The 26008-nt window shown below is 37.8% G+C and overlaps 1 protein-coding gene across 6 annotated transcripts in view; it reads left to right on the top strand.

Moving 5' to 3' along the window:
- ANKIB1 (ankyrin repeat and IBR domain containing 1) overlaps positions 1 to 26008 on the top strand; it is an 88504-nt gene that overhangs the window by 15208 nt on the left and 47288 nt on the right. For all 6 annotated transcript variants that reach the window (XM_058805656.1, XM_058805689.1, XM_058805683.1 and 3 more), the window contains exon 2: positions 17149 to 17414. In XM_058805656.1, coding sequence (XP_058661639.1) covers positions 17227 to 17414 — 188 coding nt within the window. In that variant the 5' untranslated portion in view covers positions 17149 to 17226. The remainder of the gene's footprint in view (positions 1 to 17148; positions 17415 to 26008) is intronic.

Raw genomic sequence — 26008 nt, forward strand, 5'->3', positions numbered from 1 at the left:
AACTGCTTCATGGGTCATGGTAGAGGAGGCTGAATGGGCTTGTCAAGCTGAAAAAGAGACATGGTGATTAACAGGCAGCAGTAAACTCGCTCTTCTACATCAGCAGGCTGGATTCCATAGTCTCAGGTGGCCGTGCACCATCTTGGGCTGGGTATCTGCTGTCACTGCTTTGCAGCCGGGTTTGGTAGACTTTAAAGCTTTCCCTTCTGTGGGGAGGCAGCAGGGAGGGAATGCTGTCCCCGTCCCAGCAGCACCACCACAGCAGGGAAAGCCCATGTGCAGGTGTCCTCTGTGACTTTGTGAGCGGCATTCGGAAATAGCGCTGGCTGAGAGCCTCCTGTGCAGTGTCACTGACACCTCCTGCCTCAGGAGGGTGACCTGGATCTTTCTGTTCTGCAGGACCTCCCTGTCTAATGTAGCAGGAAATAAGGGACACAGAGGTCCTAAAAGTGACCTGACCTAACCAGAAGTACCAGATCCACGGGTGAGGTAGCTGTGCTTCAGCACTCTCAGTCATTCTTTTCTTATGACTCTGGGAACTCTGTGAAGCAGATGTGGATGGAGCAGAGGCAGTCATGAATAAAAACTGTGTGAACTCCCCATTATGTATTTTGATAGTAGCTGGTGTTAAGCGAGCAGTATTAGAAACAAAGGGAATGTAAGTCTAGTGAATGCTGCTTTTCAGAATGCTTGCTTGCTGGCACAGTAACCATCTGTAAACAAAGGTAAGGCAGCAGTTTTCCATGAAAACCTCAAACAACAGAAACATCCTACCAAAATCTGGGCAATACACAAGGGTCAGTGCGTGGGCAAGGCGTCAGAGAACCTTGGGTACTGAATACCCAGCCAAAAGCTTCTGCTTAGGAGGGAGGCATTACCCATGTGACCATTAGCAATCTGAGATTGAACAGGTGTGAATCTGGTACCTCAGGTGATCTGGTTCTGTGACAGTCCAGCATAACTGCCAATTACAATCTAAATCTTTTTATAATGGATTCCCTTTTTTTAGGCTGCAGTGTTCTAGTTCGAAGTATAAAAAGTGAAATATCATATTGGGAAAATTGATTAAATGCTATGCAAGGGTTTTCTATGAGGTGTCTCCTTGTTCTTCCCCAGGAAACATAAAGTGAAGAGCAGTAAAGAGAGTGACAAGCTTTACAGACAACAGAAGCTCTTGAGAACAGTAAAATTGGTGGAAGAGAGGCAGTTTTGGGAGGAAGTTTCCTTTTATTTGTTGTTGCAGTGAAGTAGAGAGGAGTAAAAAGAAGCAAGGTCTGCATATGTGATATTTTGAACTTTGCCAGAGTAAGACTGCTTATGCTTTCCTCTCTCCTTCATAGCATCTAGCTATAGTCTTTCCTTGATAATTAATTCAGCATTTCTGAGAGAAAGACGTCTTTCACAAGAAAATGGAGAGGGAAGTCTAAAATAATTCAACGTTCTTAAATGACACAATATCACTATTCCATCTCAATGTAAAAAAATATTTTGGATGCACTTTAGAGGTTTCCTGCATTCTGGTTGGAAACCTCTAGCAAGGTAAAAGGAGATTAGCAGACATCATCCCATAATCAAGTATCATTTGCCAAAGTACTTGGTGATGAGAGCCAGGCTGTGTTGAATCTTGGGGAGAAACTGTGAAAATTCCGGTTTGGGTTATTTTTTCAGTGCAAATATTATTTTCTTTAGAAAATAATATTTTCTTTATTAATTAAATCTGTGCAGCCCCCCTGCATTTTGTCATATTTAGCCTCTTTTTTAAGAACTTAACTTTGTCACTGATTACTGGAGGGGGGTTAACATGATGCAATTTTTAAAAAATTCCAAGAAAGGCTTGTTGGACAACAGATGCCTTAAGCTGTTCCTGGAATATTAGTAGAAATTATGTAATGTGATGTAATAATTAGCAGACATGTCGATAAATGTGATGTCCTGAGGATGTGTCAATCTAATACCATAATGGAAAGACTGATCTCACAAACTTACTTAAATTCTTTGAAGAAGTTGGCAAAATACATTTGTATAATCTGGTTGAATTTTCAAGTGTTGTATCCCATGATCCCTTACTTAGAAGTCTTAAACAATCCAAACAGCTTTGGGAAAGAGCAAGGATCCATTGCATGCAGAAGTGACTGGTGTAAAGATGGTTATGGATATGGGTGGAAATAAAGAGATAGTTTTCACAGTGGTTGAAGGTTACTGATAGAGTCCCCTTTAGATCAGTGCTAGGACCTCTGCTGTTGCATGTGAGGGTGAATAATATAAAAAAGATGGTAATCAGTGATTGCTACAAACTGAGCCCACTGCAAAAGTATTTTATGAGACACAGTGGTGGATATAAAACTCAATATAGCTAAAGCTGAAAGATTCATATGGTTGGGGGAAAGAAAAGGGTCCTAAATTTATATAGAATATTATCTTCTTAATTATTACAGTTCATAAACAAGATCTCAAGGTTATAATAAAACTCTGAAGAAAATTAGCTTAGTCCTTAGTATCACTCCAACAAAGTAAATGAAGTGTCAAAATAGAAGCTGTGCTGCCGTGATGTGAATCCGTTCATTTTGCATGTCCTAAATTAAAAAGGTGTTAGTGGCATTGGAAATAGATCAGAAAAAGCAAAGATAATCCAAAAAATGGCACAGAATCCACTTCTTCAGAATCAGGGCTAATCAATCTGTAAAAGAGCAAAAGATTGGTATGATGTAAGGGTGATCACCTACAGAAGGTGAAAATCTCTAAAACCACAAGTGGAATGGAGAGAGCAAATATGGAAAGTTTCTTTGCTGTCTGCCTCTCAGTTCTCGTAGACAGTTAAAATGAAATAACAAATTGCCAGTTAAAATCAGATATTTCTTCACAATGAATAATTAAGCTGTGAAATTTCAGGATGCTCTGTCTGTTAAAATTTTCCATAGATTTGGAGAGGTTATCAACAACATAGTGGAAGAAAAATGCAATACAGGTTATTAATATAATAGCATATCTACCTCAAAAATTCGTAAGTGGTAAATTGCTGGAGACTGGGAGAGTGTTGTGTAGAAGTGTCTATCTATTCTTGCCCAGTTTTTGTACTTTTCATTGGTACACTCTGATGTTAACTCTGGACAAGGAATGAGATGAGAAGACATGGAATTCTCTGATCCAATATAGCCATTATTATGTTTACAATACTTGAAAACAAAATGGGAAATAAAAATGCATATATTAGTAATGACAAACTTTTAAAAGTTATATATTTTCTGTTTGTTTTTTTATTTGTGAGGTCTAAAACAATTAGAAATTTGGTTGCAAATCAGATATGAAGCTGTTTCATGAAAGTGCACAATAAATTGTATTAATTATTAAAATGTTGATGTATAAATAGTAGAAGGGGTAAATGAGATAATTAGATTATCTAGTTATCATTAATAACATTTGAGTATGTATATAATGAAAATAATTTTCAGCTTGCTTTAGCTAATGTCTTGAAACAGAATTGCTGTTAGGAATCAAATTCTTTCAAAGTAGGAATAAACTAGCTTTTTCCTCATTTAGAGTCACAGATATTTATTCCTAAGCAAAATTCAGATTTATTTTTGAGGATTAACACTTTTTTTTACAAGTCAGTCTGAAATAACTTCCAAAACAGCAGAGGATTCTTACCAGTCTTTGTCAGACCTAATTTTTAATTTATGCCACAACCGTTCTAAATCTACAGAGCTGAAAAAAAAAACCCTGTAGGTTTTGCTTTTTTAGTTTTGTAAAGGCTTGTTTCATACTTTTGTAATTCCTCTTTTTTAAGTTGTGTGATGGAGCTGTAAAAGGTTAAAGGTTTTACTTTTGTAGGATTTTTTTTTTGCCAGGTTATTTTTCAAATTTCCAAACTGAAAATCAATTGAACTCAGAATCTCAAGAACATGTTGGCTCCAAGAATCTATTACAGTTTTTTAAGCATTGGACACTGTGGATGCAAATAGTAAGAAGACTTGGGAGTAAATAAAAGTGTTTAATGGAGATTTCTGATTTCAGAACAAGATCAATCACTAAGTTGCTGGTCTAAAGAAATTTATTCCCTTAGCAGATTATTAGGGGATAGGAGCCCTCACTGCCATCAAGGATTCTTTATTTTGCAGTACCTAAAAACTTGCTCTCTTTCTTCTCTGTAAAATCATGGACAGTTTCACAAATCTGGGCAGTAGTTTTCATCTAGAATCTGCTGTTCTACATCTTTATCCTTCACTGTATCAAGTAGCCATTTACCTAGGTCAGACACTGCTTTGACATAATAGTTTCAGATCATCAAGTCTGGCTGAGATTATATCTTGCCTTAGATACCTTTGAGCAGCCTTGTCTGCCTGCCTTTATCTGTTAGTATAACCACAAGATGATGTCCAAAGAGATGTCTGGATCTGGTTTAATTCACTCTTATGAAAATTGCTGTTAAAGTGGAAAACTGTTAAAATACTTTGAAGGATTAATAATTTGATTATATAGGCTGATTATGTGAAGTATTATGTAGTCTGTGTGCTAAACCAGTAAAACAAAACCATCCTAGCTTTCTACAATTGTATTGCAGTAATTTAAGATGAAAATTTACTGCAAACTGGTTAGCCTTAGCCAGTACAAATGCCACTGGATTTGTTGGAGCACAGATGCTCTTTTATTGTTATGACACATTTCTGCATGAACAGAGAGGTTTTTGTTTTCAGGCATAATAAGAAATTGAAACAGTGGATGCAATAGTGAAATGTTCCAGCAGACACAAGATGTAAGAATCTGGTGACCTGGATGTTGTGGTTCTGAATATAAAGTATGGGGTTTATATCAAAGTTTTGCTGTTTAAGAAGACTGTAAGAGATAAGCGGAAAAAGACTTCTAAAAGAATTATTTTAAAAAAATACTGCATCTGTGATTCTGTAATATTCTTTGGGCATGTGAGCTGAAGTTTATGTCAGCCAGGAGTGAGCAGAAAACCTCCCAGCTGATGCTCCCAAACTTCTCAGCAATATTAGCTGTGAAAAGAACGAAGAAAAATTAAAATTAAAAAAATCTTTTATTTCTATCATGGAACATGTACTTTTTTTTGCTTATGGTTTAGATTTTTCATATAAATACTAACTTTAAAGCACATTGTAAGATTTGTTTTTCCTTAAGCTTGGATGTCAGGGTAATAATATTAATTGTTAGTTTATATTTCTCTTTGTTTCTGAAGGAAACTTCGTTGTCCTGACTGGAGGGGGGCATTGTATTGATAAGCCTCAATCTTAGAAAGATTCAGCAGAAAAAAAATAATCATAAGAGACTTATGCAGCCTCAGCTCTTTCCTAGAAATGAAAAAAAGCAAGCCAGAATAAGGAATGTTCGGTCAGGATAATCACAATTCCCCTACTTGTGTAGGCCTATTATTAATATGTCCTTTAGTTAAAATAAACACCAACTAGTTCTGCCTTGTCTCACATGACAATGGCCCATGGCTGAGGAAAGTTGTGTAGAGTCCTTTCTCCTTTCAACCTATTGCTGTTTTCTTTTGTTTCCTGTATTTTTCTTGCTCCTGGCAGTTCAGCCAGGCTTGTTACTTCTGCTGCTCTTTTTCCACTGTCTTATCTGGCTGCCAGCAGGAATAGTGAGAGTGTAGGAGAAATGCCATGGGTGCTGTTACTGTCTTCTCTGGCTTCAGCGTGACCCCTGCATGTGATCACAGGGAAAGTTCCACTAAGCATCAGGCACCATGTCTGTACAGTTATTTATGATCCCAGTGTCTGTGCAGTTACTTCTGGTAAAAGCTTCATGGAAATAGAACTTCTCTACTAAAATGATTAATATTTTATTACTTGGGTAAAACTACTTTGTTTCTTGAAAATCTTTCTAATATTAAGCCTGTATAATATTCTGTTTCATGTAATTGTGATGCCAAATAGGTCAGATTTTGCAAAGTAAGTGACTCTGTTACCTTGCATTTCTCCTTCTTCCGTTCCTTGCCTTACATGGGAAAGGTCAGTAACAGTTCTACACTGAACAGCAGTCATTTGTATTGTAATAGTGTCTGCATCAGTCCCTAGGTATGCTGATTATGTTAGTAGGAGAGCTGATAAAAGAAGCAATAGAAGTGCATGGCCAGCAGGTCAGGGGAGGTTACCCCCTCTGTTCAGCTCTGCTCTTTTGAGATGCCACTTGGAGCACTGTGTCCAGCTCTGGGCTCCCCAGTACAAGAATGGGCCTGTTGGAGGGAGTCCAGAGGACTGTCACAAAAATGGTCAGAGGCCTGAAATACCTCTCCTTTGAAGAAATGCTGGAAGGGTTGGGATTGTTCAGCCCAGAAGCAGAGTCGAGAAGGCTCTGGGGAGACCTTGTTGCAGCATTTCAATAATTAAAGGGGGTTCTGTGAAAGAGATAGAGGCTTTTTACCAAGGCCAGTTTTGGCAAGGCAAGAGGCATTGACTTGAAACAGAAAGAAGTTGATGTGGATTGGACATAAGAAATATTTTATGATGGGGATGCCCCATGATTGAGCTCAGGTTGGACAGGACTTTGAGCAACCTGGTCTACTGAAAGATGTCCCTGCCCAAGACAGAAGGGTTGGACATTTTGATCTTTAAAGATTCTTTCCAGTACAAACCCTTCTGTGATTAAAGCTAAGGTAATATTGGATTTCTTTAAAATCTTTATTCTCTTTCTGTTTTCCTTGGCTTGATACTCATCCTAAAGTCAAAAATCATTATACAACAAGGCTGTGTTTCATTCTAATTACACTGGTGTCAAGAATAATCTTCCTAAATACAGACTGTATATGACATACTATAATTAAATTTTGTTATCCATAGCCTTTATGTAAATTCTTAAACTGTTTGTATGCACTGGAAAAACAGCCAAATATTTCAGCAGAGGTGTTCTGGCAAAAGTTAAAAATACTTCTTCAAGTTATGTGTTTGTTTAAATTCACTTTAGATTAGATCCAATATGTCTTTTGCCATTTCCCTGCCAAAGTCAGAATTTTGCTAGTGAGTATATTAGACATTTTATCAGAAGTTCAGCAGTTGCAGTTCTCCTAATTTTCTGGTGTACATAAGATGCAAGTGACGATCCCTGTGGCTGCAGTTACCTGAATGGCTCATTCTTAGTTAGCAGGGATTACTCTTGGGATTGTGGGGAGTCAGCACCATGATAAGCAGGGTGCTTGGACTAAAATGAGTTAAATTGTTCCTGAAGTTCTCTCAGGAATGTTGTAAAGCACTCCTTAAATACTGTGTAGAAAACATAGTTTGTTACAGGAATCCATCTCATTTTTGACACACAATGATCTCCCAGATTCTGTGTTTGGACCTTAAATGAATGTATTGCTTTGAAGGAGTGCTGACGAGTTAAATTACCTCTTTGTTAAAAGGAAATTGATTTGTTCATTCATCTGAAGAAAAATCAAGATCTCTTTGAAAGATCAGCAGGGTCACATTGTCTTTTAGCTTTACAAGGAACAAAACCAGCACGTAAGAATTCCTCCAGGAAACAATGAAAGTATGCGCGTTTCTTTCTGGTTCAGTACGTTTGTGAACAATGCTCATCAAATGTATCAGACAGTTGAATGTGCTTTCTTCACCTTCCACTTGAAAACATGGAAACAGATGGTCCTTTCATATAATCAGAGTAGATTTTACAAAATTTCATCCATAGATATTTATGTTACTAATATACTGCACTAAATAGAGATTTAGTCTAGTCTTCAAAGTTAGCTTGCCTAAGTGTAGGTAGGGAACTCTGACAAAATTGCATATTCCTTGAAATGGTGTGCAGTGTTCTGTTCAGTGCTTTAAGTCACTTGGGTAGTTATAGAGGAAATAAAGTAAGGGTTGGCTATTTTATTCAGAACATGCAACCTGTGGAACTATCACAAATAGAATCTACACAAAGAATACTGGTCCTCCCAATAGTATTCTTATGAGCCAAAAGTCAGTGGTTGTATATGGTGGTTGTTGCTTTCCTCTGACATTCTCAAATACAGCATGTTTTGTGAGATTGGACATTGAAAAATCTAGATTTATTTGTTTCTTCACCTTTTTATTTTATTTGAAACACATTGCTGATTATAAAACCAGTAGGTTTTATGTTGAAATGTATTAACTTTAGATAATCATTATTTCCAAATAAGACTGCATGCTTTTAGGAAGGAATGATGTTTGTTGTGTGCAGTCTTATTGCAGGTGCCTGACCTTGTGTAGCTATCCTTGCATTTGATGATTTACCATACAGGCCTCTTTCATATTTACAAGATCCAGTATGACCCTACAAACTGATACTCTTGCATATGAAAAAGCTTCCTCAAACTGAGAAACTTCTACTTCAGGAAGATGCTAAGGTTTCTAAGGGATTTTCAGATTTTACTGTGGAGTGTCCTCATGAGTGTCCCTATGTTGCCATCCTGTTTAGTTTCACTTTCTGTGGATGTGCCTTGCAGACAGCAAATTTTGTTTTCAATTCTGTCAGTTTAACACCACTGAAAATGAAGTTGGTATTAAAGCTTTTGGCTGGCCATATTCTACCAGAGGTTCTCCAGAAGGTTGGCTTTGGGCCCTCATGCAGTTTCAAATTTGTTTACCTGTGCTAAGGTGAGCAAATGTACTTGAAAAATAAATCCTGGACCCAGTCAAGGCGAGGTCCAGGCACATTGCACCCTATAGAGATTGATCAGTCAAGTTCCCATGAGGTTTTCTGTAGTTCTTTATGTTGCCACCTTCATTCCTCCTTTCATGTTCTAGCTGTGCTCTGTACCAGGACTGGTTGTCTTTACTCTCACTTTTTCTAGGCAGATCAATCTGACAGAAATACACAAATTTCTTCAGACTTTCTGCCCCATGCAGCATCAGTCTGTGAGTCTCATCTGTCCCCAGCTCTGTGGACTGTTGCCTTGTAACTCTTGGGGGTGGTTTCTCTGCAGTTTTTGGCTATTGAATCTGATTTCAGAGAGAACACACATTTGTCTTAAGCAGCAACCCATCTCAGTTCAGTTCATCTCACAGCTAAGCAAAGTGTGTTTGGATGTTTTTTGCAGAGGCTCCCATCCTCTGGGTATAATGTGTGTGTGAGGGTAGGGAGAAACCAGAGAAGCACCACGGTGACTGGAGTGTTTTCACATGCTGCCAGCATGGGAGGTGTTGCACTGCTTAAGAACATTACCAATCTCTGGTTCATATTCTTTAGTTTCTCACTGATGCTGTGTCCTGTGAGCCATCAGCTGCTGCTGCTTCTTTATACAGGTGCTGGGTGACACTTGTTCACTTCTTTGTGATGGAAAGGTGATGCTATCAGCATTGGCCTGGAACACAAAAGTCACTTTTATAGATCCTTAATAAACTGACAGTTTTTTATGCACTTTACCTAAAGTGTACTGTTACTTTAGTTAGTGGAACAGTCTATAGTGAGCTTTTTATACTAAAACAGTGTGCTTGGGATTGAAATGCCAGAACTATGTCTGTCTGTAGCCTGACTTAATCTAATAAAACAACAAACATTTCTTTTTTGTGCTTCTTCACCTTCTGATCTAGATAGAGAAGAGCTTAGGGTTCTAGTGTTGGTAGACTAGGTACAAATCTTTTAGATTTTAGATTTGAGTAGTCTACATAACCTGAAGATTGAAGAGCTAGCTCTAAAAAAGTTCTGCTGTATTTTATGCCTGGAACCTAATACCATTAAGAATATCTTCACCTGGAGGGTGCTTGAGCACTGGAACACACTCTCCAGGGAAGTGGTCATGGCACCAGGCCTGACAGAGTTAAGAAACTTTTGGACAACACTCTCAGGTACATGGTATGATTCCTTAGATTGTCCTGTGCAGGGCTGGGAATTGGACCTCAATGATCCTTGTGGGTCCTTTCCAACTCAAAATGTTCTATGATTCTCTGATTTCTCTCATATCACTGACTAAAGTACAGCAAATTAAATTACTAAGATTATTAAGGCCTTGACAGACAGTTGCATTGGGAACAACTCCAAAGTGTTATCTGAATTTCACAGAACTTTGAGGGTTTTGTTGTTATTTTTTAAAAAAGTTTCTACAGACATGAGACCCTGGAAAGAATTTTGAAATTCACAATTACAGGTGAGGCAAATGGATATTCCAGAACATAATTATAGAATGATGATTCTTTTGTTCCATCCTGTGTGATTTGCTGTTCACTAAAGGGGGAAAAAAAGTATACACCACAACAGATTGCTCTTTTTAACTTGTGCTGCTGGATTTTTTCTCCCTGACTACCTGCAGGAATGCAGTCTTTGTCCAGCTATGACAATGTACCTTTGGTTTGGCTGCACAGTGTCTTGTCTCTCCTGCCATGTGTGTTTGTACCTACTCCACAGTGGATTTACCACATTTCATTAAAATGATGAATGCAAGTATTGCAGACAGCACAGTTAAAATTAATGTAGCTATTACTTCAGCTACATCCAAGCAGAGTTTTTTCTTAAACTGCCTCTAGTCAATGCTGCAGCTGGCCCAGTTGCATCCCTTTAAATGCAACCCTGCAAAGAAAACCAAAGCCATTCTTAAAATCCCTTTTACTCCACAAAACTACAGTTGTGAAAGAAGCGTGTCTGAAAGAGAATATTGCACCTGGATGAAAGTCTTTATGGCTGAGTCAGTAAGCCAGAGTCTCAAATTACTAAATTGAGCAACAACTTTAACCTTCAACTTGTGGGTACATATGCTAGCATAAAGAGATTGTAACCCAAGTTGCTAGACTCTCTATCCCACAAGCATATAAATGAGGAAATAATTAATTCTCTCACTAGCCCACACTATGTTTTATTCAAGTCAACTTCTCAACATTTTTGCCACTTTTAAACCTTGGCATTTAAAGCATAGAGATTGTTATATTGGTGATCATTGTATGAAGGGTGAGATGTTGGCATAGCAATTAATTTTTTTTTGTTCTGCGTTTTGATGTGTAAAGTGTAACAAGAGTTTGATAATGTTAAGTCTTATTCACAGAGGTTTAAAGTGGCAGAGACTCTTTCATTATTTCCTGTTGATGACTTAGAACTTTTGGCACAAACCTTAGCATATTTCAGTGTGTGAAAAAAACCCTTAACACCACCACTCTTTTCTATAACCAGTTCTCAAGCTTTACAAGTGCGTTTGTTACTTCAGACTTTGCAGAAAAGTTGTCCCAGATACAGGTATCCAGAGAGAACAATTTGTAATTAATTAAAATTTGGCAAATCTTATAAACATGTAAAAATTAGATTTAGGCTTTTTCTGCTGCATCTCAATTACAGGCATCTGTGCCATCCATATGTAAAATAGGCATGCACATTTGAATGCTTCATTCTTAATTTTGTCTTCTTGGTAAAGTGAGATTTTTTTTTTTTTAAAACTTTGTGTAGAGGGGAATTTTTTTTTAAACTTTGTAAGACAGGAAGAAGAGCTCTACCGAGGGCTTTCTCTGCTGTTTTTGGGAGACAGTCTGGTATTCTGAGAGTTATTGAACATAACTTTTGACTTGCTTTATTTGTGTTAGTCTGTCCCAGAAGTGAGGATTAAAATTACCAACATCATAATGTGACACTCATCCTAAGCATACAGGTCACGAGGCTTTCTCCTGAACCATGAAGTTGTTTGTGGTTCCCTTCTGCAAAAAATATTATTTATAATGTAGGACAGACTCTGCAGTAAACAATTTAGAAAGTCAGCTTTTAAAAATGAGCTGTGTAACGGCAGTATCCAAAGCAAATAAAATAGCTGCCTTTTGAGCTAACTGTGCTTGAAACAGAGGATGCTTTTAGAATATAATTTCAAAGTATTTCATAGTTTCATCAAAAGCTAGGTAAAACCAAGTATTTTTGATATCTTTTTATCCTTTTTGTGTAACTAATTTGTTATCACTTTTCATTTGAAGGGTTTAGAAGCCATGTAATGTACACTAATTTTAGTTAATGTATTTTATTTTAATAATATTAACATTTAAGTATGAGGAGCTACATAGTCTTCTTTGATCTTGGCTCACTTAGCTTTTCCAGAAGAATATTCTTTAGTTTACATGACAAACTACTTAAGAAGTAGTTTTTAAGGTTTTTAATCTGCAAATTGTACTTAAACTTTTTAAGTTAAGCTGTGTAATTATGAAGTGTTACATTGTAAAAAAAAAAAAAGCACATGATTATTAGCTTCAATCCTGATCTTTGCTCATTATATAAACACTAGTTTTTTTTGGTGCAAGAAATATATAGCATTTTCTTCTCATTGTTAAACCTGAGTATTTTGTCACTGGTTTTGATAGGTTTTCTAAGCAGTGTGATGCAGTACAGTCTGTCTCCCTTTTTTTCATTCCCTAAGGTTTAGAACAGCTGCTGTATCAACACGTGCCAGTCCTCCATTCAGTAAGAATTCTGTTTTAGTATTAAAGCAATTAAAATGTAAATTGAGAAAGATATGCCGTGTCATGAAAGACTTTTGTGTTCAATATGTGGTTCCTAAATGAGTGCTAGATGTATGATGTTTCCAAAATATTTACCTGTTCCCCTTTGTACAATATTTTACTATTTTTGACAAATTTCTAGAAAGGAGGAGCTCCTTCTAAAATCCTATGATGTCATTGCTGTTCTTCTTCAGACTCACTTCTAAGATGATGCCCATGGAAAAATCAATAGTAACTGGGCAGCTGCTCTCAGAATTTCATTGTTTCCTTGCTCTGCTCATGTCTTTCTTTATCCACTTTTACCATCTTATATTCAATGAGAGTGGCTGTCTCTTTGTTAAACTTTTATAGAGCTGTGACACCAAGTGTTGCTAATAAGCCATAGAAATTACTGTTTGTTGCTAAGGCAGAGAAGTGTAATGGCCCTGATGGAGTTTATAGGAATCTTTCCCTAAACTTTAGAGTGGTTTTTGGGTTTTGTTAGGCTGGAACTTCTATTTGGCAATACAGTAATAAATATACTTTCAAAATTAGAACTTGATGTTTGGAATTCAGAAATAATATGGGAAATATTTTTTAAACATTACATTTAGTTTTTGCTGAGTTCTTTGGTGTAAAATGATGTTTGTGGTTATGACAAATGATAGAAGGTTATGCTAAAGGCCATGATACAGTTTTTCTGTTAGCACAGAGCTTGACAATTCACTGAATAGATCTCTTTACCAAAAAAATAATCTTGTATTTGTCCTGTAAAATTCTATTCAAGTCTCATTTTATTTAGATAAAATTCTAGAATATTTTCATGTTTGTGTGGTCATTTTTTTCCCCACTGGGCTGTGGACACTAAAAAATAGCCTAAGGATTTTAAATGCTGGGTTTATACATAGAGGGAAGCAAGAGCAGTGACACTGATACTGCACACCCCCCATGTGAGCCCAGGAGCTGCTGAAACTGCTTTAGCAGCACCTGAGTTCAGCTCTCCAGGTCTCTGACTGGCTGATAACCTTCCAGACCACTGCCCTGCCACCTGTGTCAGAGGAGATGTCTGTGTTATATGCCCTTCACCTCTAAAACCACAAAATGACAGACTGAAGGAGTGAACCAAGTTTCCTTTCCCTGAATGTCTGCTTCCATCTTTGCTCATTAACTTCCTGTTCTCTGAGAATGTAACAGGTTGGAAGCTCTTCATGAAAGACAACTGCACTAAAAGGCATCAGACAGGGCCCCTTTCAGCCATTCTCAGGTCAGAATTTTGCTGCATCAGCTGACATTTTGTCCTTTTTCTCCTTCAGTTGAGGCAGAAGCTGCTTTGGTGGTGGATGCAGTGGGGCTGTTTGCTGAAAGATGAACTGATGACTGTAAATGGGCAGATCTTGAATATTTTACTGAAGGGCACTCATCAACTACAGCAGCTTGAGAGAGGCAGCAGCTGTCCCATCTTTCTTTCTGCTGGACTTCCAGGCATGCTGGGAGCCAACTGTTAGAGCCAGGGTACAGAGACAGCTTCTCTCCCTTGTCTTTCTGTGTTTCTGCTGACCTGTTTAATTGCAGTTCAGAAAACAAAAAATACTACTGTGTGGCCCACCAAATTTCCAAAGCATAAAAGGCTAATAGTGCCTATTGTAGTGTTAAAAATTTTGTGGATACTGTATGAAGGTGACAGACATTTATATAGTTTATCATATCATGTGTTTTAAGTAGAGAATTGTTTTCTGGGTTAATTTTGACTCTGTCACTTCTCTCCTTCCATTCTTCCTGAGATCAGTTTCTTGCTATCACATCAAATATAAGCTGTTTGCCATCACCTGAAGGGCCTTCATTGACTATCCCCATTCTATCATCTTTCATTTTATTTTGATAATGTGATGGCTATATTTACATTAGCCTTTGCTAAATTTTCAACACCTCTGCATTCATTCTTGGTTTTGTGTTGGAGTTCACTTGTGTCTTTTCAAAGCCATATCATAGCTCTGTCTCATAAGCCTTCTTAAAATTCTCCCCTTCCTTTGACTGAGATTCATTTCCCTTGGAGTCTGTTCCTTTTATACAAACAAGTTTTTTACTCTTTCTATTTCATTCACCTTTCTGTATTATGTCTGTGTCATATTTAGCCCTTTATTGGACACCTAGGCTGTCAGCTTTTTTAAAGAAAGCAGATGTCACTGCTGTTTTCAGTGACTTACATGGTGCAGTCTGCAAATTCCTAAAATTTCTGGATGACATGATAATGTACATAATAGTTCAAGCAATGTGCCTACATCTTTTACATTAGTAGTCACTGATGACAGTCCAACATTCTAATATACCCATGCTCCATCAAAAGTAAATAAAGTTTATTCAGTGTACAAAAGAATAATTTTTGCCTTTTCTGCACAAAAATGACTTGAGCTTTTTAGCTCACCCCATAGAGACCCTCACTTCTCCCATGCATTTCCATACCCCTGCCTAAATCCATTCAGATCTCATCTTCACATCTCAACAGAACCACCCTGTCCCAGATTTCTCTCAGGTGCCTGGGGGCACCATCTTATCTCCTTCCACTCTCAGTGTTCTCATTCATCCCTACCCAGGTTTGTTTAATGTTCCAGTTTGGGCAAGAAGCAGCTTGTTATGCAGCTGATGCAAGTTATCTGTGTGCTAATTTCCAGAAATAAATGCATGGAAATTGGTGCCGTTACGTTCTAATTTCAATTGATTTTTGCTTTTCTTAGTGTTACAGCCATTAGTGGGATCTTCATTATTGATTTCCATGGTGATTCTGATATCTTTTAGGCATTTGTTCTCATTAATTTAGTTTATAGTCTTGAGAGCTACTGGTGGTAGATAGGGATTGACACATAATACCACAAACTAATCTTGTTAAACTTTAGTGAAATCGTTCTTTCAAGTTATTCCTGAGATTCTGTCTGTTGAATGTAATATGAACTGCTGGCTGACTAAAAAGAGAACTTTTCTTCATAGAATAAAGGGTTCTTAGACTAAAGCCTGAAACTACCCAGTATGTAGAGTAATGCATCTAGTTTTGCATCTGAAAACACATTCATTTATGGCACTGAGAGTTGTGACATAGTAATGTCAACATGCAGTGACTTTCTTGAAGAATATAAATATTATATCTGTGTAGCAGCTGCATGTTTGTATTTTAAAATAAGTCAATGACAGAATGCTGCAGAATCTGTAGTGTGATTGAATAATCTAGGTTTTGGTTTGTGGATATAACTAGATATACAAGGATGTCCATTTGCATTTGGATGAATGCCTACTTGGTTCTTCTTTAGGTGACTCTGGTCTCAAACAGCATGTTTAGTACGTGGAGGCAGCTGATAGAGCAGAGTCATTGCTACCTCACAACAGCTCAAAATAAGGGTTGCCTTACCACAATTTTGGAGGACAAAGGATCAAAATGAAGGCCACCTCCCTCCTTCTTGAACAGACCTGACCATGCTGATGAGGCAACTGGTGACAGCAGCTCTGGGGAAACAAAAGTGTCATGCAGCTGTTCACCAGGCTTCCTCAACGGCTTTTAGTGTGAATTTTATCAACATCCTGATTCCCTTGGATTCTCTGCAGCTCTAGATCCCTTGGATTCCTCTGTCTACGAGGCTGGCGAGGCACCAGTAACTGTGTTGGAAAGCCAGTGTAGAAATAGTAGCTTTGAGATAGTCCCAACAAGTTGAATACAAGGTACTGGGCAGCTCCTGCCCTGTCTGATTTTATGTGCACAGCATAGTCTCTCAATCCCCTAACCTGCTGTGCCTGGCATATTTGGATCCCTGAGTGTGCTTTGTGGGATGAAAGGTCTGGCATGGAGCAGTGTGGATGGGATGACTCGTGCACAAAAGGGACCTCCTAGAAGGTTCACTGTGCTACCAGCTGCAGCCAGTGCTGACTCCCCTGTCTGTGCCCTGACATGAACCAACATGTGCTCTCTGCAGCTGCACATCCAGATAAGCTCCTGATGTCCTGTGTCAGGAGCAGAGAGGCTCTGTCTGCCCTGTCTTTTTGCAGCTTAATCTGCTGGGTGCCTCCATCAGGTAAAGGTGAGAGGCTGGGGAGCGCAGCAGCTGGAAAATGCTTCAGAGTGCTGTAAGGTGCAGTTGGTTTGTGGCAATACAGAGGCCAGATGTTGTGTGGACCCATTCATTGTAGACCTAAGTGTAAGGGGCTAGGTGTTTAAAAGAATTTGCTTAGCAGAGCTGTTAAGATGGGGCCATGGTAATTCCGGTGTTCATGGGCATTCATCTTACTGGCACAGAAGGATGCTGTGTACACCCACCTATACAAGCTCAGGTTCTTCAAGCATATTTTAATATGATTTTCTTTAATTAAAAGTTAAACTAATGTCTGCTTTATTGCATATTTTTGAAGAATTTTTCTTCCTTGTATAAGAATTTTACTTTAGATCTATTCTGTTTTTGAATTAACATCTGATTTTTAATTCATTTCTCATTCATGGAAATTCAGTGTTCATGCCAGTCTCCTAATACAGGTCAATATTAGCCATTTCTTTTCCATAGGTTTAAAGAGTGTAGGTAGTGAAGATATTTGCAGAGGGAGGGAAATCCACAATTTATCAGGGAAATGATCTAGAAGAATTGGGAATTGGTGTGCATTACCTAGAAAGACTTCAGCCATTCATGAGGAGAAGTACAGAGACCCTATGCACTTCTTCTTGACCTGCCTATTTACAGTGCTCTGCATTCTTTCTTTTCATCTAGGAAAAAGTATTTTATAGAATAACTGGAATGTTTTTTGTCTTTTTTAGGCTGTGAAGCATGTTACAGAACCGTACAACAAGTGGATGAAGGGGAAAGGAAGTGCCATTGATAGCTAGGACAGCAACATGGGAAATACAACCACCAAATTCCGCAAAGCTCTTATAAATGGAGATGAAAACTTGGCCTGCCAAATCTATGAGAGCAACCCTCAACTCAAAGAAACTCTTGACCCAAATACTTCTTATGGAGAAACGTACCAGCACAATACTCCACTCCATTATGCTGCTAGGCATGGGATGAATCGTATCCTGGGGTAAGCAGCCTTTGAAATTTGGCTTGGCTGTGAAAAACTGACCTGGAAATGCAAGACTGTCAGCCAGGTTACAAACTCCTGGTGTGTGTGTGCATAGGTGTACACATATATGTGCATGCGTGTGTTGCACAGACAGAATTTGTAACAAGTTCTAGTAGTAATAGAAAACATTCAAATTAGTCTATAATCACAGGCTGATAAACAGTCTTTAGTTTTGTTTCAGTGTCTGTTCCTTTCTTTGTAAAATTAGTCTTGGGCAGTTTTAGCTTGTTTCCTTAGGACTCCTATTTAATCGTTCTTTGAAAATAGTGACTGTTTCACCATTCTTGATGTGTTTTCCTGTCTTTAAATAATCGGTTTGCAAAGCTTTGTGGATATTACACTGATTGTAACTATTTCTAGATGGTACAATATATATTTATTCTTGCATTATTCAGACAGCATTTATTTTTTGAGTTGGATAATAACAGTGAACATTAATATCTTGACAATGAGTAAGTTTATTGTTGCTGCAGTCAACATGGACTGCAATCCCTAATATTAGGTATTTCCATTCTTTTGTATTTTTTTCAGTTCTCTAAGATCAATTAAAGATTAACATCTTACCCATGTCCGGACATTGCAGACACAAGCTATTCTCATCTAATATTTTGTGAAGGTAGTAGCAGACAGACGTTACTAAACCTCTTCTTCAGTAAGCACTATTAGAAAGAATTTCATAAATATCCTCTTCTTCATATTAGAAAACAGAACAGGAAGAAATACTAACCTGTGTTATTGGTAATATTCTTTTCATTTTTGTGTTTATGTCTAAATGGTCCTGTAGTATTCATAAGGTTTGTTTTGTACCTCATATGCTGTAACTTTACTAGCTTTCTGGCCTCTCACCATAAATTTTTCCTCTGTGTTTTAGATTCATCTAACCAAATTTTTATTTTATAATTTAAAATTTAGCTAAATTTTGGCTAAATATTTTTCTCTTCTTCCCTATGTATTCTGTATTTCTATTTTTAATTTGTTTTCATTTAATCACTGAAACTTTTTTTTTATTTTTCCCCCATTCCTATTCTTGAATTATAGAAAAGAGTTAACTAAAATGAATTTAAAATAGTGTCCAGTTTTCACTTACACTTTCCATATTATTTTTTCCTCTGAGATTTTCAGATTTCTCTCAAGAAAATAGCTCTTAAGAAATTATAGCCTCATTGAGACAACAAGGACACATGGAATTGCACATATGAAAAGAAATAGTCATAATTACTGACTTCTGAGCAGTGCATTAGTTAATTATTGCATCATTATGATGGAATCTCAAATAACTGCTTTGTATTTTTTTTAAAAAGTCATTTAGAAATGCCATTTTGCTACTAGCTACATAGGCCCTTCAACATTTAAGTCTCACAGAAGAACTCTTTTTTTTCACACATTACAAACTAATGATCAAAAGAATAATTCTTTTGCCTTGTTTGAATCAAGGGTTTGTAATACATTTTCTGTCTCTAAACATAGGGTGGGTGCCTGTATCTGCTGGAATCTGGTTCTGAAAACCCAGACTGTTAGAATTGTAGCACTTGTGAGCAATAATTTACTGAAATTTTTTTACTATTAACTTTTCTGATGTCTTTCTAAGGGCTTCTGTTTAAGATGTGCTGCACATAAATAGGGCCTTTTTATCTAAATAAAGTAGTAAAAGTGAATAAATATAAGCCTTACTGTGTGTCTATTTGCTAAGTTGATAGCAGAAAGGGCACAAGTGCTTTGGAGTTAAGCTGCTTCTTTTTGATGCAGAAAGTCCTGGATATGGGAGGGGTTAAATGAGCTGATTTTTAAAAGGAATGCTTTGATTTACTGACAAAGTTGAGTGCCTAAATATAAATTAATTTTAATTTCTTTGTATTTTGAGAGAAATTTACAATTATGAGATGTCCATAGTAGTATAATACTTTATGTTTATCTCTTCATAAAACATTTTAAATATTGGGGAATCTGTAGCACCACTAACTACAAGCTGTAGCATTTACTTGCATGCGCACCATATAATTCAATTTTTCATTACAGGCAATAGTATTATTGTGGGTGGATATGAACTGACGTGTTTACAGTTTACTGTGTGAGATTTTCTCAAAATAGAGTAGTGTGATGCAGTTGTTGGTACACCTTTTGCATTACAGAATGCATTGAGAGAGATATTTTGGGAAGTTTAGAAATATCCTATGTGGCAGTGCTGAGGGTGGTGGCTGGCCAAAGGCACAGTGAAAGCACCAGGTTTGCAGTGAAAGGGACTTGGGGACATCCTGCTGCAGTCATCTCAGAAGGAAAGAACCAAGAAACTGGAGAGGAGGTGAAAGGGTCACAAAGCAAAACTGCCAACCTGCACAAACTTGATTTAATCCAGCATGAAGTCTACTGGCAGAAACTTAAGCCAACAAAAATTTCTCAATGATTTCGAGCTGCTCAGTTATTATACAGCAAGTATCTGAGTCATCTGGCTGCTGCACTTTTGATCCAATATTTACAGACCAGAAACAGGATCAAGATGTAAAAATTTAAAAATTTGCTGTTAACTTCTTTTCACAAGATCCAGCAAGATTTTGTTAAAATAATTTCTTGATCATTTCTAGGATCATTTCTTGATCATTTTAATGAGTATCATAGGAAACTTTAGTATACTAGGAATGTTGAAATATAAACCAAAACATAGTCAACATTCCATTAATGTATAACTTGGTCTGCAGCCCTGAATAATGTTTACCTGACATACCAGTTTGTTTTAACAGAGCATTTAATGTTTATAAACCAAAAATTGCTGACCACAGCTAATTAACTCAAACAAGAATTTTCTAAAACTTCATCTCAGGCCAGTAAGCTCATCAGCAGAGAGAAGCCCCAAGGCTGGCACAGGATAACCCTCAGCCCCCAGCTGTGGCACCTGTCAGAGGAGCTGGCAGAAGCGCATTGTACTGGGTTCATGGGGCAGGGTTTTGGTAGCGGGGGGCTGCAGGGATGGCATCTGTGAGAAGAGATCAGTGTGCCCCACACCAGACACAGCTGGTGTCTGCCAGCTCCAGACCTCCCCCACCACTGGCCAAAGCTGAGACTGTGGTCATGCTGGTGGTACCTCTGCATACTTAGGAAAGGATGAAAAATGCTGCACAGCTTCTATGAGAGAGGAGTGAAAAAAATGTGAGGGAAACAGCCCTGCAGAGAGCCCAGGCCAGAGAAGGAGGGGCAGGAGGTGCTCCAGGCCCTGGAGCAGATTTCCCTGCAGCCCATGGTGCAGGCTGTGCTGGGGCTGGATGGCCTCCCACAGCCCCTGGACATCCATGGGGAGCAGAGAGGCACCCACAGCCCCTGGAGGACCCCACAGCAGAACAGGTGGGTGTGCTCTGAAGGAGCCTGGAGCCCATGGAGAGCCCATGCTGGATCAGGCTCCTGGCAGGAGCTGCACAGCCTGTGGACAGCAGCCCACAGGGACACAGATGCAGGGTTTCTGGCAGGACCTGTGACCCTGTGGGGACCCACACTGCTGCTGTGTTTTGAAGGACTGTGCCCTGTGGAGTTACCCATGCTGGAGCAGTTCATGAAGCACCCCACACAGGAATTTTGAGAGCTTTATACAACATCCACACTGGTCTTATCCCACTACAAATATGTATCATGTTTCCCTATGAATTAAGATCTTGACAGAAGATTCATATTTAAGAAGGTAGTTGAAATTTCACTCCCTAAATGTGTATAAAAATATTACAGACAAAGCACACTGGAAACATGTTTTCTTTAGAAAAGGCAGTCTTCAGATGATCAAGCACATCCAATGCCCTCAGGCTTTTTGTTTTTCTTTTTTGCCCAAGAGATGTTTTAGACCATCTGACTACTTAGTTTGAAAGAATTGCTATCAATGTGGAAAGTTACTCACTGGAGTCTGGCTGTTGGTGAAGCACTCTAAGCTATGACAAGAGAACAGACTTTCCAGAGGCTGCTTGAGATGGAGTGACTGGAAATCACGAGGACTTGCTTGACGTTGAAAGGAAAAAAAAACCCTTAGATAAACTGTCATTTTGCAATATATGTGGTGTGACTTTCAGTTTTGCAGCTTTGCTGGGAAGCTTTTTGGATCAGTGACAGATTTTCCTCATTGTGTGTTTCATAGTGCTATATCTGAGCACTTTGTGGGTATTCAATCCAAAAGTGGATTGTTGTAGCAGTTGCTGCTGGTCCTGGCCTGAAGAGCGGGGAGGAGGAGATGACAGAAACACGGAACTCTGGGGAGACAGGACAGGTTTACAAAGCTGATTTTTTCCTAGAACAAGAAAAACAGGACTTTCTTCTTACAGAGATTCTGGAAATTGAGGTGATTGCTGAAACTAAAGAAAAAAAAAATCAAACCCAAACCCACTTCTCTTAACATTCTTGATGTTTACCATTCAGTAATGATGGTTAAGCAACTCTGGCAATGAAGGCATAGCTAGGTCAGTCAGAGAGAAACATTGGTAAATGTGCCTGGGATTTGTTCATAGGCAATATCTCTTGTTTCGTTACTACAATTTGGGAAGTAAATTTCACTTCAGAAGAATGACAGAACATCAAAATAGTGGTGTTTTCCGCTAGGCTATGCATCCCTTGCAATTTCAGCTACAGTCCCCTTCTGTTCTGCCTGTTAAAGAGGTTTCAGTGAAGACTGGACCAAGCAATTGTAATACAGTCAAAAAAAGTATGTTAATAATTCCAGCATGTTATGGAGGGTGAATTTGCCAGAAAACTTGTTGACCCCAAAGGAAATGCTGCATTTGTCAGAGCACATTCAGGAATGTTTCTTCCCATGCCAGGTTTTGTTGGCTTTTCATCCATTTGCAGTCATGTTGAAAATTAGTTTTGGATAGTTTTGAGGGACATGTGTGTAGACTGTTTTTCAGAACAAGATTTCCCTGAAGTTTAGCGGTTATTAGAGGATTTTTATGCTGCAAAAATATATATTAAGGAAAAGTATTGATGAAAACCCTGTTCTTTGCAGGTCATCTGGCTTTAGAGAAGTGCTGTAGTTGCTTGTTTTGTGATAAGGTTGAAGCTGCTCTGAATTTTTTATTTTGTTTTTTTCTGGAGATGGAAATCAAAAAGAGGCTACTTCACTGTTTTGACAGACAGAAGTTCTGTAAATATTTAAACTTTGAGATGCAAATAGACCTAAATGACTCGTGCTGAAATCTTCATAAAGGTGCTAAAATTCATTTTTTAAAATTAAATTTCTGAACATCTATTCAATGCTTTGACAATAAGTCTAGTGTTCCTTTGTAAATTGCTTTCCTAACAGTACTTCTTATATATACTTGAGCAAAAGAAAACTAATAAGGTTCATAGCAGCTCTTTATCTAATAAGGGCAAATGGGGAAAATGTGGGGTTATTAACCAAAACTACAGGATCCCAGTGTAAGGAAATTTGTATTGAGTGTATGGATGTTTTCAAGTAGGTTCAGAAAGCAACTGGAGGAGTCTTTTTTTTCCTCCTTTTTTTTTTATTTCTCATGGTAATTCTTTGAATTATTACATGTGCTTGGGGTTTTCCAATTTAAAGCTCATTTGGAAGAAAAATCATGAAGGCATAATAGTGGCCTAAGCTACTGTCCTAAAAGTAATTTTTTTAAGTTTTGGCTTCTGATTTTAATACAAAAGAAAACCACCCAACTATATTCCCTTTCTTCCACATAACAAAATAATTCTGTTCTGGTTTAATAACTTAAAGTGTATGATACACTACTTCATCTGAATAATTTATTAGAATGTCATTGTCCAGATCATTCACTTTGAGCAACAGAAAGCAAGCTTGTTTTATTTATCAACAATTATACAGATAACTATTTCAAACACACTTCTGTTTAAATTAATTTTATTCAGAAAAGTAAGTATGTCTCCACTGGAATTATTCATACTAGGTCTCCTTTATAGTCAGTACAGTCATAGGTAATAAATCTAGTCAGAATAATTAGTGAAGGCAACAGCACAATTCATGTATTGTGAAGGTGACCATAAAGTGTTTTAAATTAAGGGTGTGCCAGCAGTGCCTGTTTCTTCCCATTGATTCAAAGGGAATTTAAGAGAATTGGATCAGCTGTCTGCACTGTAGGTCGCCAGAGCTGAGAAGATGAATCTCATCCTATGTTATACTAAATATGTAAAATTGAATAGCAAGCACCTGCGAAGTTGTAAATTGAAAACTTTGATGATTTTACAGTATGAGACATGAATGCTTCTTATGGACAATACTGCTTGTGGTGTAGTGTTAAATGTTTTCTTTTGGTGTTGTGTGGTGACTGACCTGTGCAGTCTTTGGATCTGTCCAAGTGGAAGCATAGGTGTTTCTCAAATTGCTTTGTTGTCATTGCACTCAGCTGCTGAATTAGTTCTGTAAGGTCCTTTTTAGATCAGTCATTTTGTGTTGTTGTGAGTCTTGGTCACCTTTCAAATTCATTGGAATATGAAATACTGAAGGGAGCTCTCAATTAGATGAAGGAGAATAATAAATTAAGAATATGATCTCACAGGGCTTTGTGGGCATGTTTATTAAGAAGCAGGAGGACCAAGTGAATTGAAGTGCCCCTGATTTCAGTAGTAGAGCATCTGACTGGGTGGTAGAAAATAGTAATTTATAAGGTCATTTTCATCATAGTCAGTCTAAAAAGAAGTCAAGATGATGTACAAAGTATAAATAGGAAGCCTTTAAAAGTGATCAAGTTTTTACTGTGACTAAATCCTAGAGAAAACTGCCAAAGACAGAAAAAACCAGAGGAGACACTTAGAGGAGCAGCCGCAGATGTGAAGTAGCAGCAGTAGCATTTGCTTTGTTCCTCAAAGGCTGCCACCCACTTGGGCACTGTCTTCTAAAGTACAGTAAGGCAGGCTGAAAAACTCAGATCTTTATCTCACTGACTGTTGTTTTCCTTTCCCTAAAGCTGAAAATCTCAGTTTTGAGCTGTTCTCACTGAGCAGACGTGTGTGGCCTCCCAAGGTATCTTCCCTGGTGTTCCTCATGACCTAGTCACAAAATGCAAAACAGAAAGTAGACTTTATTCTAATCACAGTCTGACCTACAAACAAAGATCAAAAGCGAGTCAGCTGCAGTGTTTTTAGGTCTTAAAGCTGACTCTCTTCTGTCTGACTTCGATTATTTTAACCTCAGTAGGTTAAAGAGACATGATGCTTGTGAGTTTGTTGCTCACAGCACAGCCTTTGCTCTCCAGCTGCAGCTGCCACTCTTGAGTTATTGCTTCTTCTTGCTGCTAGGGTTTTTTTGCACCCAGAGGAAACTGTTCTAATTTTACTTTCCTTGGTGGAAATCACACATTGCAGAGTAAGACTGCTTTGTTAGTGATTGGTGAAATGAGACCTATTAATGCAGTGCACTCAAAGGTTTCTTATTCTGTCTTGTCTGTTCTCCTTAGAGCCGTTGTGAACATTTTTCTACAGGCAAAGTAAAATTTTCTTTGGTTTATAGAGGAGTACAGCTTTGGTCCTTGCCAACCAGAATGACCATGTCTTTATTTCAACTAATTTTGTTGCCAGGTAGAGTTTGTGACTGTTGAGTTGATTGGTAAATACTGAATCATTGTGTCAAATGGCTTCACTTCACCCTGGGGTTAGAGGCACATGTGCCTTCCTTACCAGAGAGATCTGTTGGCTCAAATATTTCAGAAATAACTCATTAATTTTTATATCTAATTGCAAAATCCAAGCAAAATATTCAGTGACATTGTATATAGACACAGCTTTCCTTTTGGCCAAGGTACAGATCATGGATTATTTGATTTTTTTAAATTCACACTTCTTTTTTTATATTTAATGTAATAAAGTTACATCATTGGGACATGTAAGGAAAATAATTAGTGTCATTAAAGTGACATACAAACTGAAAATATTTTTATGGTGGGAGAGATAAAGATGAGATCATTTCTTTAATACAGTTATGATTTTTAAGAAATACAAATGATGCAAAGCTTGATAGTATTCACTGTGTAATTTCTTCATTATTGCTATGTAAATAATATCAACACTAGATAGCATACACTGCCAGGTCATTTACAAACAAACAAAGATAGTTGTCCTGTGCAGAAATACAAATCTGTGTGTTTAAAAGGTGAAAATGAGAACACGTGTTGGTAATTTCATATTTATTATTTCATCTCACATTTGTTTGAGACCAATATAAAACTAAAAGTCAAAGTTATGTGGGAAGAGAATTCAGACTGGATGGTCTCAGAAAAAAAATCTGTGTTTCAAAGGAAGGATTTGGAGACAAGGCTGGAAGAAGGATAGCACCTAGAATTAGTTCTAGCCATCAAGAGATGTATATAAGAAAGGGCCAGAGACAGAGATGCAAATCACACAGAGTTTGCTTTACAAGGACTGTCACAAAGCTGCTGGTAAGCAGCCAGCTTCAGTGGAAGCCACTTCTGATTTGGCATTCAGCTCTATTTCTTTTAAAATCCCACTCAGAATATTGAAATAAAAGCCAGAAGAGGCATGGGATCTTGGAAACAGTATTCCTGACTGTCCAAGGGAATGCTGAACTTAAGTAACTCATAGATAAAAACAATAGTGTTCTG

Source organism: Ammospiza caudacuta, chromosome 1 (assembly GCF_027887145.1).
Source record: "Ammospiza caudacuta isolate bAmmCau1 chromosome 1, bAmmCau1.pri, whole genome shotgun sequence".
Taxonomy (NCBI): Eukaryota; Metazoa; Chordata; class Aves; order Passeriformes; family Passerellidae; genus Ammospiza; species Ammospiza caudacuta.